Raw genomic sequence first — 15,780 nt, 5'->3', positions numbered from 1 at the left:
GTCACTATCCACGAACACGAATCACCTGGACGAGTTCGTTTAATTTTGAAAATCGCAGAAAATTTGGGAGAATAGAATGTTAGGGCATGAAAATGATAAGAAATGCCATTCTGTTAGAAACAATTTTGTTTAGAGTAAAATGACAGAATACAAGAAACTTTTCTTTTGTAACGCTCTAATGAATGCAAATTTAACGTGAGACTTTTTATAAACCAGAATTCATTATGGAATGCATACAAAATGCACTGTAATGCTGGTTTAATTGGATTCCATTCCCCACTTGCGGCGAATTCTGATTCCAATTGGTTTTATTTCCCATTTAGAGTTCCTATTCTGGCCCTATCTAAATGGCCAGCCTAGGAGCTCAGCAACTTTGGGACCAAGATTTTTTAGACCTTTTTTATTTGAACATGATCAAGCTTATAAGCAGACACACCATGCAAACTAAAAAGGTGAACACGATTTTATGGCTAGATATGAAACGAAAGTTTTACGTTTTGTTTCTGAAAGGAAGAAATTTCACAATTTCATACAAAACAATTTCGCTCTTATTAAAAAGAAAAGAAAATTTCAAAAAAAATTTTAGCCATTTTTGAAATAAAAATATTCAAATGATAAATTTCATATATTTTCACTGTTAACATTCAAATAAATTATTACTTTACAATGCCAAAATGCTTACAAATAACATTCTAAATAATTAAATTGCATTAGTTCTTGCAAATTGCATAGAAAGTAAATATATAAATATAGCTTTTTGACAGCATTCCCACAACATCATTTTTTTTCATTACAAGAATTCTCAAAATAAAACCAAATCGAAAACTGGCTTCTTCTCTCACAAAAAAATAATGAATGCACATTTTTTTTTTTTTTTAACTTTTCAAAACTCAAAGAAAAAATAAAGTACTTTTGCAAAAGCCAGTGAAGCAAAACAAAATTCAAGCAGTTTTCAGGACTTTTAAAGATTGTGGGAAACCTGTTATTAGATTTTTCATGGTCTAAATTCATTGCTCAGATTTTATACTCTGAAATATTTTATCAATTAATACTTTATAAAAATACGCAAAATAATTTTGCTTAAAAAATTAATATTGAACCATGTTATCAACAATTTTTTCCTCTTAAAATGTATTTATATACGTTTCAATTCAAACTTTTCTTATTAATTATTGTGCAAATGAAAACCTAAAGTCGAGAGTCAAGTGTCAAAATATTAATAAGAAAAGCCCTGTTGAAAGAAAATTTCAATAAACTCACAACAGAAGAAAAAGGGCCCAAGAAACACAACATTACTCTACAATTTGCAACAACTGTGGTAATAAAAAAACATTACTCATATTATATGCTAATAATAAAAATGAATGTGTGGGTGTGTTTTGGTGCTCTACAAGCCAGATCGGTTTGACCTACCATTACCAAATTTGGCACATATATATTTTGGAGAATGGGAATGTGCCGCTTTGAGTGCTTTTTTTTTAAAATTTTAATTAGATTTTTAATTAATTAAAAAATAAACTAGATTTTGATGCTTTTTTGCAATAACTTCCAAAAATATCACTACACAAAAATAAATTTTACACTGTTGTAAAATTTTAAAAATTACCTTCTAACAATATCAATTTATCAGCCATGCGAATTTCTGTTAATTTTTGACATTAAAAAAAAATTCTAATTTTTAACAGCAGATAACACAGTTGCTCTGAAATTCAAACCATTTTTATTGCTTCCTCAAATACTCAACCATGTGATCTTTCTACCATTGTTGAAAGCAGGTTCCAGTTTAATATCTACATAGTTTATGAGAGATATAAAAAAAGTGAAGTTATAATATTGCCAAATTTTGAAGACAGATAAAACAGATATTTACGTTTTTAACAGAATAATTTTGCTATGCGAACAGTCTCCATTACAAAAAGTAATGTACACAATACATAGAGTAAGTAGGACAATGAAAACACTGTTTTAATGTCAAACAATTTAGCGAAATCATGAACATGAAGTTACATCTAAATGATTATTCTGTAAGCAAATATAATCAATATTCCTGGTAACCTCAGACAATTAGTTAAAAATAATTTATAATCAATTATAAATTATTAATTATGTATAATAATCACAGATAAATTATCTATAATAATTCTAAATAAAAGCAATTGCTGTTAATGCAAATTGAAGGAAAAGAACTCTTTAATTGTTAGCAAAAATAAAAATTTAAAAGACATTTTGATGAACCACATACAAATCCTATTTCTTGCACTACAGAAAATGAAGCATATAAATAATGTACTTTTAAATACAAACATGAACAAAATTTTATATTAAATCATTTAAATTGCGGTTATACAGCACTAACCTTAATTTTTGTTGATAACTGACTGATTTAACATTTAAAAAAATCTTATATTTGAACATATTTAGATAATAAATAATTCATTTAAATACAAGTTGTGATGATAAATATTTAATGAAGTTATATTGTATTTAGTTTTCCATTTTATTTCAAATAAATTCATGAACAATTAGAATGAAGGATAACCTTCTCATCAAAAATTTAAGCATTCTTTGTTTTTAAATTGTCTATATGTACAATAAAATTTCCTTTCACAGGAACATGGATTAAGCAGCTCCAGCTTGTACCACTAGAGGAATGACACCACCAGGCCCAGCTAAGCAGGAACTGTTCATGAGATCTTCATCTATCTGTCTAGCTGCTTGCCGCCCTTCAGCAATAGCATTCACTACTAGTGACTGACCCATGCGGCAATCTAAGAAAGAATGTCATCATGATTAGGAATTGAGTAATTTCTATCCAGATTGCAGTGATTAAATTTCAATAAATGGAACAACACTTTGTTAATTGCATTCTATAATCAGTGGCAATTTAAATAGACACTACTCAATGAAGCATCATTCCTCAAATAAATAGTTATGATATTATCCTAATGTATTTAAAAGTAAATGATACACTTGAACCAAATTCAGTTTTAAATTAATTCAGTTTAAAATTTCAGAATCACTAACGTAGAGTATCATGAGATTTTTACGTTAAAATTAGATGACCAATTAAGTAGTTAAATAGTTATGTAAAAATTAACAATTTATTGAAACCATACAGTCAGTTTGACTAAAATTAAATCGAAAATTAATATTTATTAATAAAAAAAAATTTAAGAACATGTGGTGGTGTCAGATAAATCTATCAAATTGGCAGCCATGAAACTTCACACATAAATTGTTATAATAACCACTTAATGAGCTTTGAAGGGTGAATTGCAAAATTGAATGTAGTAAACTTAATATAATGGGGGAATCAGTGCATCATGAAAAAGAAGAACCAATTTCCATTCTAAAGAAATTTGTTTTACTATTTTAATACAATTCACTGAATTTTAAATATATATATATATATATATATATATATATATATATATATATATATATATATATATATATATATATTAAAATTGTAGTTTTTCCCAAATGAATTTAAAAATTAAAACTAAAATTTCTGCATCCTCTCAAAAATATAAGAAGAATGGCTATAAGATTCTTATTTATAACAGATACTAAGTTGCATAGATTCTAAAATTCATATTTGGAAAATTAAAGTCAGGATTTCTAACAATTACTTCTTTTAACACTCCAATTTTATTTCCTTGTTTATGCCACTTTTTTTTTTACTTTTCTCCAATTTTGAAAGCATTTTCAACTAAGTAAATGGCATTCCCCGATACCACTTTTTCTCAGTTTGCATTCGTAGTCTCTCAGAAAGTGTCAAAAGAAACAAAAAAAAAAAAAAAAAAAAAAAAAAAAAAAAAAAAAAATTAAATAATTGTATTGTAATTGAAAAAAATTGTATTTTAAACAAAAATTATTAGCACTGATGGAATTTTTTAGTTAGTACTAAGACACACTGAAACATGCCACTTATTTCTTATTTAGTTATTAATAACTATTTATGTTTATGCTCAGTTTATGTACTATCAAACTGAGCTGTCATTAAGTAAAAAGTATTATAGTTTTCAATGACATACCTCCTGCAGCATAAACTCTCGGAATAGATGTATGATATGAACCTCTCGGCGTTTCAATGTTAGATCTCAAATTCAATTTGATTTTCAGGGAATCTAATAAATCAGTTTCTGGACCAAGATATCCTAAAGCTAGAAGTACAAGATCTGCCTGAAAATATATAAAGTTTGAAATTGACATTGCAATCATAATACAAAATTATTTATGTTTCAATAATTTACTTAAACTAAATTATTTTTCAGTCAATTAAAGCATTAGCATGGAGTTTATAATTATTTTCCTTTATAACTTTACCAACATTTAAAAACTAGAAAAGAAATATTTTTTGAATAAAATTCGTTTGGCTTCAATATTTAATAAATAAATAAAAATAAATAATTTTTTTCTCATTATCCTATTTTTTTTCTCTCTCAGAGTTCAATTTTGCTAAACAAATAGGAAATAAATAAAAACAAGATATTACTATATAAATGTAGTGCAAAAAGGCTACAAACCTTAAAATAAACATTTGTAAAACAAACAAACAAAATTATTAAAAAAATTATAATATAAGAGGCTAATATCAATTTCTTCACATATAGATCAATATATGAAAAATAATAGACAAAGTGCTTTCTGATATAGATACTTTTTCCCATCAACCAGTAGTTACATTAAAAGTTTCATTTAAAAAATAAAAATTTTAAGAAGAACCATTTAAAAATAGGAATTTTTATATAAAATAATTTACCCATATATACAGTTATTTTATAAATATACAAATTTCAGAGTGGTTTTACAGGCAAGAAATGAAACGAATTCAATAAAAAAAAGCAGTTTAAAGAATTTTTTTTGTTGCCATCATTGTCAAAAATAGTGCAAAATCAGTAAATCATGAAAAAAGATACAAGATTCAGCTTACTTTTAATATCTTCTCTGAATTACTTTCCTTAGCCTCCCAACGTCCTGTGGCATCTCTTTTCCATTCTACATTCTCTGTAAGAATGCCAGAAACATTCCCAGAGCTGTCTCCAAGAAACTCCTATGCAATAAATAATCAAAATAAGAATAAATTATATCAACTTAAATAAATAAAATAGAGCATCTTAAATAAGTTATCTGAAAAATAGTATCTTTAGAATAAATTATTAAAATTTTAATGATAAGTTTATTTTCTCAAATACTTCATAATCTTTATTATCTTTTCCAATTCCCAATTATTATTTCTAAACATTGTTTTTCCCTTACAAAAAATATTAGAAAATTTCTTGATTCAATAAAATGTAAAAGCATAAAATAATCTTAAAGAATTTACCTAAAATAAAAGAAGAATCACAGATATTATGATATTTGAAAGATTAATTCTAATTCTAGGGTTAATATTGAACATCTAGGAAATTAAGTTGAATGTGGTTATACAGTCAGGAAAGTCAAAATATTTTGTTTAATAATGCAATAAGTACAAAAGGATATGTAATTTGCTATATAAAATTATACCAGATACATTTATGTTTTGTGAACACAGCTATTATCTTAAAATGTCTATTTTGGAATTATTAAGAACTGGTTCAGAATTAATGAAAAATATTACCCCCTTCTTCAATTTATTTATGAATATTATTCCATGATTTCTTTTTTATTCATAAATGAATTGAAAATATTTCCCCTTTGATAATTTTTTGAATAAACACTTAAAGGATTACTTTTGGTAATAAGTTGTACTGTCTAGGATCTGCACCAAATTTGGCTTTCACATCAGCATGGCCATATTCCACTTTGCATGCCCTTGAAAGTTGAGGCCACAAATTACCCACAGGTCTGGAATGGGGTGGTTTATTCAGCAATTCCAAAGTAGTTACACTTTTGGCACCCTATTAAAAGACAACATGAGTAACTTTAATTTTTATTTTAAATTGGATATCTGTTAACATTTAATAATATTATAATAAATATAAAATGTATATTTAGAAAGTTATTTATAAATCTCAAATTTGCAAAATTATAATACTTTTAGAAAAAGTTATCTTTCAATGCTTACCTCATCTTGTAAAAGAAAATGAATAATTCTAAAAAAATAAACAAATTTATATCCAAATAGAAATTTAATATTCTGAGATACAAAAGAATACCAAGAAAATGGTAAATGCACACTCGCTTTCATAGGGCAGAAACCAAGAAATCTGTATAAATATAAGTTATTTCTGAGATAATTGTACACAAAAATACATAAATTATGAAATAGAATAATTATAATAATAATGACTATTTATTATTTAATATAATTATATTTGAAGTACATGTATGATTATAAAAATAAAAAGTAATTATTATAATTTTAATTATTTTGAAATACTCTAAATAATCTAAAGAAAATTTCAGATTATTATCACATAATAATTTTGATACAATATGTACTTTAATTTTACAATTGGTTAACATATCAGATAATTTTTTTTAAAATCCACTATAATGTGAAATTTCTAATCAAGTGGTTACCATCCAAAATTCTAAGTTTCTTATACCAATAATGAAACATAATAAGAAAAAAAAAAAAACTTCTCTTATTCAATACAACAGAATTTTAAAAAAAGAGAGAAAAAGAATTTGTTCAAACTAATTCTAATTTAAAAAAAAAAAAAAATAGGGATGATGACAACAATGCTGTTCATTAAAATGTACAATTAAATTAATTAAAAGCTTTTATAACAAAAACCTGGATTTAAAAAAGTAAACAATGAAGATATTTACTTTTGAAGGAAACTTTTAAAAGGATTCATTTATATTTAAGCACATTTTAAATGAAAACAAAAAAACATTTCTCTTTCTAAAAATAAAAATTTTTTTGTTACAAGTTTTCGCTTAACGGGCTTTCTAATGACTTCTAGTTACATATCTTCATTTATTACGCACAAAAATCTATTAATGGTTATAAATGCAGTCTTCTTGTAAAAACAATATTAATTTGAGTAACCAAAACTAACTATAGTAATACAGATTTGAGCTAATATTTTAAATCTAGATTACATCCCATGTTCTTCCAGCTTTTACTTTCAAACACAGCCTACAATGCTATATAGATGCTGATGAAAATAGCAATTTTTTTCCACCTAAATATAGGTTATACAGCAGAGTATTTAAAAAACACCTCTTTATTGTACTTTAAAACTTAAATTTTGAAAAGCATACATTTTTGTATAAAAGGGTGCAAAATATTGTTCCCCATTTCTATTTCAAAATAAAATGGTGAGTTATCTTAACAAAAATACTTCTAACTGACCATAAGAATAAACAACTAATTTTACAAATAAAACTCACTAGTATCATCAATTGCAAATTCAACAGTTGCTATTTGACAGTTGACAGTCAACCAATTACTATTTATCTTATAGAGTAGGAGTTGAGATAATTCTCTTAATCATAATTAATGGAATAATGCTGTAAGATTTTTTAAAAAATTCAAATGTGCTTTGTATTTTTCTTACTTTGTACATAGAGGCAATTCCAAAATAATTCATCAAACTTTAGAGATAAGTGTGGGATATATAAACAAATCATTTTTACCATTAGCTGATCAGCTAGTTTGTTAGGAATATTGTTTGTTTTTAGATTTAAGTAAATTTGTTCCCCCTCCCCCTAAAAAAATATTTTTAAAAATTTGATTGTGAAAGATAATAAAATCATGTTATTTTAATAGCTTTGTATCTATTTTGTTCATCATGTATATGAACTATCCCAATAGAGTCAAGACCCACATCATCAGGTGCTATTAAAAATTTAACTTTCAAGATAATCTATGTTCTATTTTCAAGGTATTACAATCTCACTTTCTTATTTCTCACGTAAACTACACAGATATTAACCAGAAACCTTCTTCCTTAATTAACAATAATAGAAAAAAATCGTGTGATTGGATGAATTGAAAAAATGATGGAACAAAAAAATGATTTGAAATTCAATTCCACAATAGAAAAGGGCCAAAATTGCACTTTAAAAAATAATTATATTTTAAATAAAATAAACATTCTTAGAAGTGTGCATTGCCCCTCTGCAAAGTAAGTATGTGCTAAATTTGGTGGCTATAGAATTAAATGGTCTATCCTATAGAATATCAAGACACGCACATATTCTTCTTTGTTATTAATTGAGATAGAATATAGGGTTGCAAATACAAAAGGAAAACTTCTGAGGGCATTCTTTGCGAATGAATTAAATAAAAGAAATGGATATATCAGATAAAATGAACACAATATGTTTAAAGGAATACAAACTTACAGAAATATATGACATTGTATAAATAAAACTATTAAAAAGTGCTGTAACATAACAGACACAAAGGACAGTACAATGTATTATCAATAAAAAAAATTTTGGTGTACATAAAGTAAGTGCTCAAAGAACTTATTATCAGAAGATGTGCACAGTTCACATGTTATTCATACAATTGTGGCTGTGTAATTTTTAAAATATGCATTCTACCAATTCCAATTTGTACACCTTAACAGGTATTTCTTTATTATATGATTTATTAGAGCATATAACAGTTACCCCTTGCATTTGTTTCTATATACTTGATTTACTCCTAGTTTATCACATGATTATTTAATCAATTTACAGATACATGTTTTGAACACAATTCTGATTGAAATTATCTCTCCAAAAATTGCCAATTTGTTTATAAAAGCCTTTTACTATCTTTTATGATTGCACAATTTACTGAATTCATGGTAATGTAATAAATAACATTAACCTTTTGATTACAAATGAGATTGAACTTTAAACAGTCTCTTAAAACAAGGATTTCTCTGAAAAAGCATAAAGAATTCTTCCTGCCTTTTACAAGCAAGTATGATATAAGGTCTCATTCTTTTTTTACCATGAGTAAAATTGCCTATTCTTGTCTTTCTAGAGAAAAATTAAACTATATCATTACATAAATGTTGATAAAAAATTTATTAATATAACTTGTATATAAAAAGAGAGAGAAATATATTTGTTTATGGCTATTCAATATTTTGATAAATAAAAATTATCTGTAATTTTATCTTGATCAAATTTCCTGATAAGAAAAGGTTTTTAGCTAACATTTAAAATCAAAATTTACAAATACCTGTCTTACTGCAGTTGCTATACAATCAACACCTGTATCCCCACCTCCAATGACTATAACATCTTTATCATATGCTTTACCAGGAGCATTGTCTCCATCTTCTTGACATTTCTGAGCTTCTTCCAAATAATCCATTGCAAAGTAAATGTTCTTTAGATGATGGCCTATAAGTAAGATTAAATCTATTATTCAAAGAAACATTACATTTATGGATACAAAATAAATATAATGTAAATGGTTAAATTATGTTGTTGTTATTTATGGCACTTTACAAGCCTGCTGACAGGTTAAATTATAAAAACAAAATGAAATGGCAATCTACAAAATAACAGCATTCTAATCTTGGTCCCAAAAATTATTTCTAAATAACTGTATTATCTCATTTCCAGACATTAGACTTCTAGTTTGAAAAATTATCTAAATGACATAAAGAATATTCATGCGAATTGGGTCAATAAATTACAAAAACAAATAATTAATCAATTATTTTTATATATTTAACAGGTCTATGTAGTTTCATTTCTTAAAATAGTGTCGCTACATTAAATTTAAAAAAAATCATTCTATTGCAAGCAAAATTGCATGAATTATTAAGCTTTGGATTTTACTCTAGTCCAATTAATTTGCAAGTCAAAAAACATTTGTTGACTGGCAAATCTTCCTTACAATATCCATAAAACTTTCTTTGCTGAAAATATTGGTATGTTTACTGAGTATAACTAATAGAATAAAACAAATATTTAGAATTTTCAGTCTTATATTTATTGACTCAAACATAATTCATCCCTTCATTTAAAGCAATTTTCTAAATGAAATCAATCATTTGCCAATCTCTAACTGTTTATAATATAATTTTCAGGCCACAATTAGATTGGACATCAAAAGAAATAAAATGTTCCTTAAGATAGATTCAATTCAAAGCAGAACACATATCTTTGAAATGATCAGATGATAAAAATAACATCTGAGACAGTGCTCACTCTCTAAATTTTCACATTAATCCAACTTAAGGTAACATAAGATGCATCATGCCTTTGACATATATATGATGGATCTAAAACCTGCAATTCTACGATCTTGAATAGAATAAAAGGAAAATATTTCATTAACAAAAACTATTGGTCATGTATATGTATACAAAGAAAAAGTGAAAAATTTCAACATCATGATTCTGAGGAATATTTATGTTTTATAACTCACCGAGTCCAAAAATTACATTTATGCCTGCCTGTCTTTCTGTTCTGCTTGCTGCAACTTATATATGCACTGAGGTCAACATATAAAATTTGTAATATCGTTTTAATGCAAAATTTGTAGATTTCTATCAAATTTTGGACAAAATTCAAACAGGAAATCTGTATGTCTTTGAGCATGTGATGATGATTAAAAAAATAAATAAAGAGCTAGATGAATAAAATTTAGTACAGAGTTTAATCATCAGAATATAATATCCACATCAAATGCTTGAAAAAGTCAGTCAGGAAGAGAGGCGGGCATCCAAAATATGCACTTGCTTTATTTATTATATGATAAGACACAAAAAAATGAGGCAATGTATTTCCTCACTATGTGTAAAAATCAGAAGAGAAGGGGGAGAAGCTCCTGTAACTTCTTAATATGACTCCATGGATGTGATTATGACAGTTACAGGTCACCAATTTTTCTGTGGGTGTATAAAAAGGGAGGGAGGAGGTCTTTATTAGTAGAACTTTATAAGGGATATTCAAGAAAGTTTAGAGAAGATCACTAACATTGCTTTAATACTTACGTAATGTTCACTATATATACACACATCTGATAGTAAAAACTAAAACAGTACTAAGTTTGATTAATTATTATGTATACTTTTAAAACTTTTATAACAACATCCTTTCTATGGAGTCTTTATTAACAATACTACAATGATCTTTGAAAAGAAATTTTAGAGAAGAATTGTAATATGGAATCACAATTAGAAGATTAAATTTCTGATAAATGAAAATAACTTAATTGTTACTTATACTGGTTTTGGGGATAGGCAACTTAAATTTAGATGATACTAAAAAGCAAATATTTTACAATATGACAAAATAAATTTTGTACAAATTTATTATCTATTTAATAAAGAAGTAATTTTTCAGTAGACAGAAAATAGTTTCTTATTTTCTAATACAATCTTTAAAGGATACACCCAAGTAGCAGTTTTTAAAAAAATTAATAAAATAGCTTTGTGCAAATCTTATCAAAATTCTGCATTGTGATCTATTTTTCTAAAAAGTCTTCTTTCTTATATTGGGTTTATGAAACCATTTCTGGTGTTTTAATGATACACATTTTAAAAATTGTTTTTTCACTATAGCATTATTATTTTAATTTCACATGCAACACTTTTTTATGAAACTTACCTGAAATAGGCAGAGATCTTGGCTTAGTAGATCCTATTGCAATCAAAATAGCATCGTAAGAAAACAGATGTTCTAAGCTTAGATTTTGTCCAACATTCTGATTAGTCAAAAACTGAATTCCTTCATCTTTCATCAGCTTTAATCTTCTATCAATAATCTAGAGAAAAGATATAAATGGCCAGTTAAATCGTTATTTTCAAATTACAAAAAATAATGACTTATTAGATTTGAATTGTCTGCATATTTTTTAACAACAGATAAAAGATTAAACATACATTAATCAAGTATAATTAAAATAAATTCTGCACCATCAAAAATACAGAAAATTTAAATTCAAATGTTTATTGAGGTGCAACAAGTTTAGGAGAGTAAGTATTTTGTATTTCACCTACAAGATAAACATTCCAGTATTTCAATAAACAGTGATGAAAAATGTTGAAGAAAGAGAGAGTTGTAGAAGATTAGAAGATCATTAAGTGTTATCTTAAAATGTCTCATAACCTGTATTCCTTCTCCGAATTCTTCCCTTTCATAGGGGTCCTTTCTGTATATCCAGAAAACAAAGCTTTATGATTTGATTTCACTTATCATATTCAACATCTGTGGTAGTGGTGGGGAAGCATTTGAATTTATTGAAAAGATTAAGCACTTTTTAAGTATCTTCTTTTAAAAATTAAAACATTCTTAAGAACTTAAAAATGATTTTCACATTTAAACACATTGTAAGCAAATTTCATTCAAAATTTGTTTACAATCTGAAAAGGAGAATACTATACAAAAGATAAGTCTTATGAAAAAGAAAATCATAGAGTAATTACAGACACTGTAATCTTTTGTATTTGATAATTTAATACTGGGCCAATCATACTTTGTAAAAATAAAATGTATCAACAATTGAATTCTGTAAAACTCTTCATGTTGTTGAAATAATAACTATTTTGTTTTCAGTACTATAAAAATCTTATTTTTTCAAATTATTCATGGTTCTTCATTTCTACATTTAAAAATAATTGTAATCACACATGTTAATTTATGCATTTATAAAAGTAGTTTAGTGCATACAAAGGAAAATTCAAAGAAAAATTTCTCTGCAAATAGAATGATAAATGAGAACATCTATAAAAATCCCATGCATGTTTTAAAATCTTATACAATTTCAATTCATCATAATTAAATACATCAATTCTCTGTTTTTTAAGCCATTATATAATTCAAAAAATAATATAAAGTATGATAAATACATATTAAAAAACAATTATTAGCAAAGGACAAGTATATCATCCCCCCCCCCTATATTTCATTCCAAGCTCTTATTAATTATTGGCACAAATTGAAACTAAGTTACCTCTTGGCTTAGTTTCATAGTTGGAATTCCATATCTCAGTAAACCTCCAAGTTTTCTGTTTTTTTCAAACACTGTAACATTATGGCCAGCCTAGAAAATAATAAGGAAAAGATATTTTTCTATCGATGTTTGACCTGAATATACTTAACTTAAATATAAGAATATATAAATAAAAGGGAAAACAATAAAGAGATAAATAACAAAAAAATCTATAATCAATTACAAAAAGTATGAATAAACTATCTTAGAGAGCTTTTACAGTGTTAATATTTTTTATTTATTTTTTTATTTTAACAAAACTAAAAAATCCATACTTTATTCAGTTGTGCAGCAGCAGCTAAACCAGCCGGTCCACTACCAACAACTGCTACTCTGAACTTGCTTCGAGTAACAGGTGGATTAGCAATCATCCATCCTTCTTGGAAAGCTTTTTCAATTATTGCACATTCTATATTTTTAATAGTAACTGCTGGTTCTATCAGGGATAAAACACAAGCAGACTGGAAAAAAAAATAGTTACATTCAAAAATTGGTAAATAAATTATTTAGTAACATTAGAGTATGTTCCCATCTAAACAAGCTGCTATAAAAGTAACAATATCTGAGATATGATTCATACAGATTAACTAATAACAGTTTTCAAAGAAAATTTCATATTTATTGCTATTGTCACAAATTAATTAAAAAAAATTATATTGTGAAAAATCTTGCACATATTGGAAACGTGCATAGGATATTATATTATATATATTATTTGTAATATTCTTTAGTAGTAATCTCTTATATTGGAATCTTCTCAATCTATAGTTCAAGAACACTGAAATCAAAAATAATTGCTAAAATCGACTTAAAACAAATAATGATTTACTAAGTAATCATGCAGCAATATTTAAGGTTTTTATCTCTTATATTCGAATCTTTTCACTCAACAGTTCATGAACATTCAAATAAAAAAATAATTATTAAAATTGGTTTGAAACAAATAATGATTTACTAACAGAAAGACATCAGATAGTATAAGTTTGGAAGAAAAAAAGTTGAATCTCATAAAATAATAAATTTTGCCAAACATAAATAATGAAAAGTAGAATGAGAATGATTAAATAGAGAATAAAATGACTAATTTACAAAAAAAAAAAAAAAATAGGTAGATTTCAAGAATAAAAAAAAAACTATAACATCAAAATCTATATTTCTGCAGAAATGCAATGCAAATTAAAAATAAAGCTAAAAGAAAGTAGATCACAGTTCATTAACAACAATGGAACAATCCAAAAAAAAAAAAAAAAAAACCATAAGTAAGATGTGACATTTGTAACCGCATAATTACATAATGTTAAAAAAAAACCCAAATTCTAGCTAATCATAAAAATCAGATTGTAACAAATGGTGACCTACCAAAAGAAAAACAAGGCATTGCCAAATACAAGATAATAAATAATTCAATAGAAGGAAAGAGAAAATCATATGTAAGTTATTAAATGCTTATAGGTTTGCTTGCATTCATTATTTGCACATGTGAAAAACCAAATGCCAATAATGAAGATTAGATGCCAAAAGAGCATTATGGATAATTTGTAGATAGTCATTATATAAAGGGATGAACATAAATATTATTTATTGAATTATATACCTCTCAGTTTTACTCAAAATTTATTGCAAAGCAAATAAAAAAAAGTTATGTTAATTTAATGCAATAAAAATACAGAGATGGATTTTATTTCAATTTAAAAAGGATTAAAATTTTACTGGAATTGGAAAAATTAATACCTCACAAGGTGCTGGGCAAACTCTTCCTGTAAATTCAGGAAAATTATTGGTAAGTAACAGTTGTTCCAAAGCTTCTTTCCAATTACCCTGTAAAATATTGATACTGAAATATTATTATAAATGCAAAAGGAGGATGTACAACGCAGTTTTGTTGTTGTTGTTCTTTTTGTTTTTTTATACAAAAAAAAAAAGTAACTTAAAGTCAATTCTATTTTAAAATAAAAACTGAAAACAGTAATAACTAATACACATTTCTTCTTTCACAGATTTCCAATCATGCTGTTGTACTATTAATGGGCATATATTTATAAAAATCTTGTTTTAAACAATTCAGCATAACCAAAAGTTTAGAATAACATATTTAAAAAATATAAAATTAAATATGAAAATATTTTCTGAAAAATGAAAAAAATTTATTTTTTTATTAGTTTCCATTTTCAAATTAAACTACTTACTAATTTGCATTGTTGTTTCAACTTTAACTTTTAAATTTTAGGTTTGTATAAAATCTAAAAAAATTAAGATATCAGAAAGATTGATATTATTTAATTATATCGATTCCAAATTATTGCTTAAAAAGAAAATTGTTTTCTACATTCAATCTGATTAAAATATATAACTATATATACTAATTAAAAAACACAAAAAGGCAGTAGCCGAACATTTCAAAATAATTACAGTAAAATTGCATCAATACATCAATTTTTAAGCATGTTCTCAAATTAAGGATATAAAGTGTAAACCATAGACTAAAATAAAGATTAGCAAAAAATTCTAACTGTTGTGCATGTTATAATGTGATAAATGTGAAAAAGACTCAGTAAACTTGTAAGTAATTAAAAAGAACAGGCTATGAGATAAAATATCCTGTAGGCTGGTAAAATAGCACTTCTGGCTTTCCCACTTATTTTAGCTTTTGATATAAAGATTACTACTTTTAGTCTTCAATTGTATTATTAAAATGTTTAAAAACTGATGAAGACCAGAAATCATTTTATATTCATTTTACATATCCAAACTCATTTTAAAATTCAAATTTAAAAATGGTAATAAAAAAAATTTATGAGGAGAGCATAGAAATTTTCACAACAATTTTGAAGAACAAATAAATGCTGAGTAATGATATAAATATATATCACATATAAAAAAAATGATAAATG

At 25.5% G+C, this 15,780-nt stretch overlaps 1 protein-coding gene across 2 annotated transcripts in view; it reads right to left on the bottom strand.

The window, feature by feature from the left end:
* Positions 1–719: 719 nt before the first annotated feature.
* The window catches only part of LOC129975231 (uncharacterized), a 64,083-nt gene continuing 49,022 nt past the window's right edge, over positions 720–15,780 (bottom strand). For both annotated transcript variants that reach the window (XM_056088262.1, XM_056088261.1), the window contains exons 36-44: positions 14,621–14,707; positions 13,165–13,350; positions 12,851–12,940; positions 11,506–11,662; positions 9,122–9,285; positions 5,718–5,885; positions 4,937–5,056; positions 4,038–4,185; positions 720–2,768 (exon numbers count right to left, since the gene is read on the bottom strand). In XM_056088262.1, coding sequence (XP_055944237.1) covers positions 2,620–2,768; positions 4,038–4,185; positions 4,937–5,056; positions 5,718–5,885; positions 9,122–9,285; positions 11,506–11,662; positions 12,851–12,940; positions 13,165–13,350; positions 14,621–14,707 — 1,269 coding nt within the window. In that variant the 3' untranslated portion in view covers positions 720–2,619. The remainder of the gene's footprint in view (positions 2,769–4,037; positions 4,186–4,936; positions 5,057–5,717; positions 5,886–9,121; positions 9,286–11,505; positions 11,663–12,850; positions 12,941–13,164; positions 13,351–14,620; positions 14,708–15,780) is intronic.

This window comes from Argiope bruennichi, chromosome 7 (assembly GCF_947563725.1).
Source record: "Argiope bruennichi chromosome 7, qqArgBrue1.1, whole genome shotgun sequence".
Lineage (NCBI taxonomy): Eukaryota > Metazoa > Arthropoda > Arachnida > Araneae > Araneidae > Argiope > Argiope bruennichi.
This window is presented reverse-complemented; position numbering and strand designations above follow the sequence as displayed.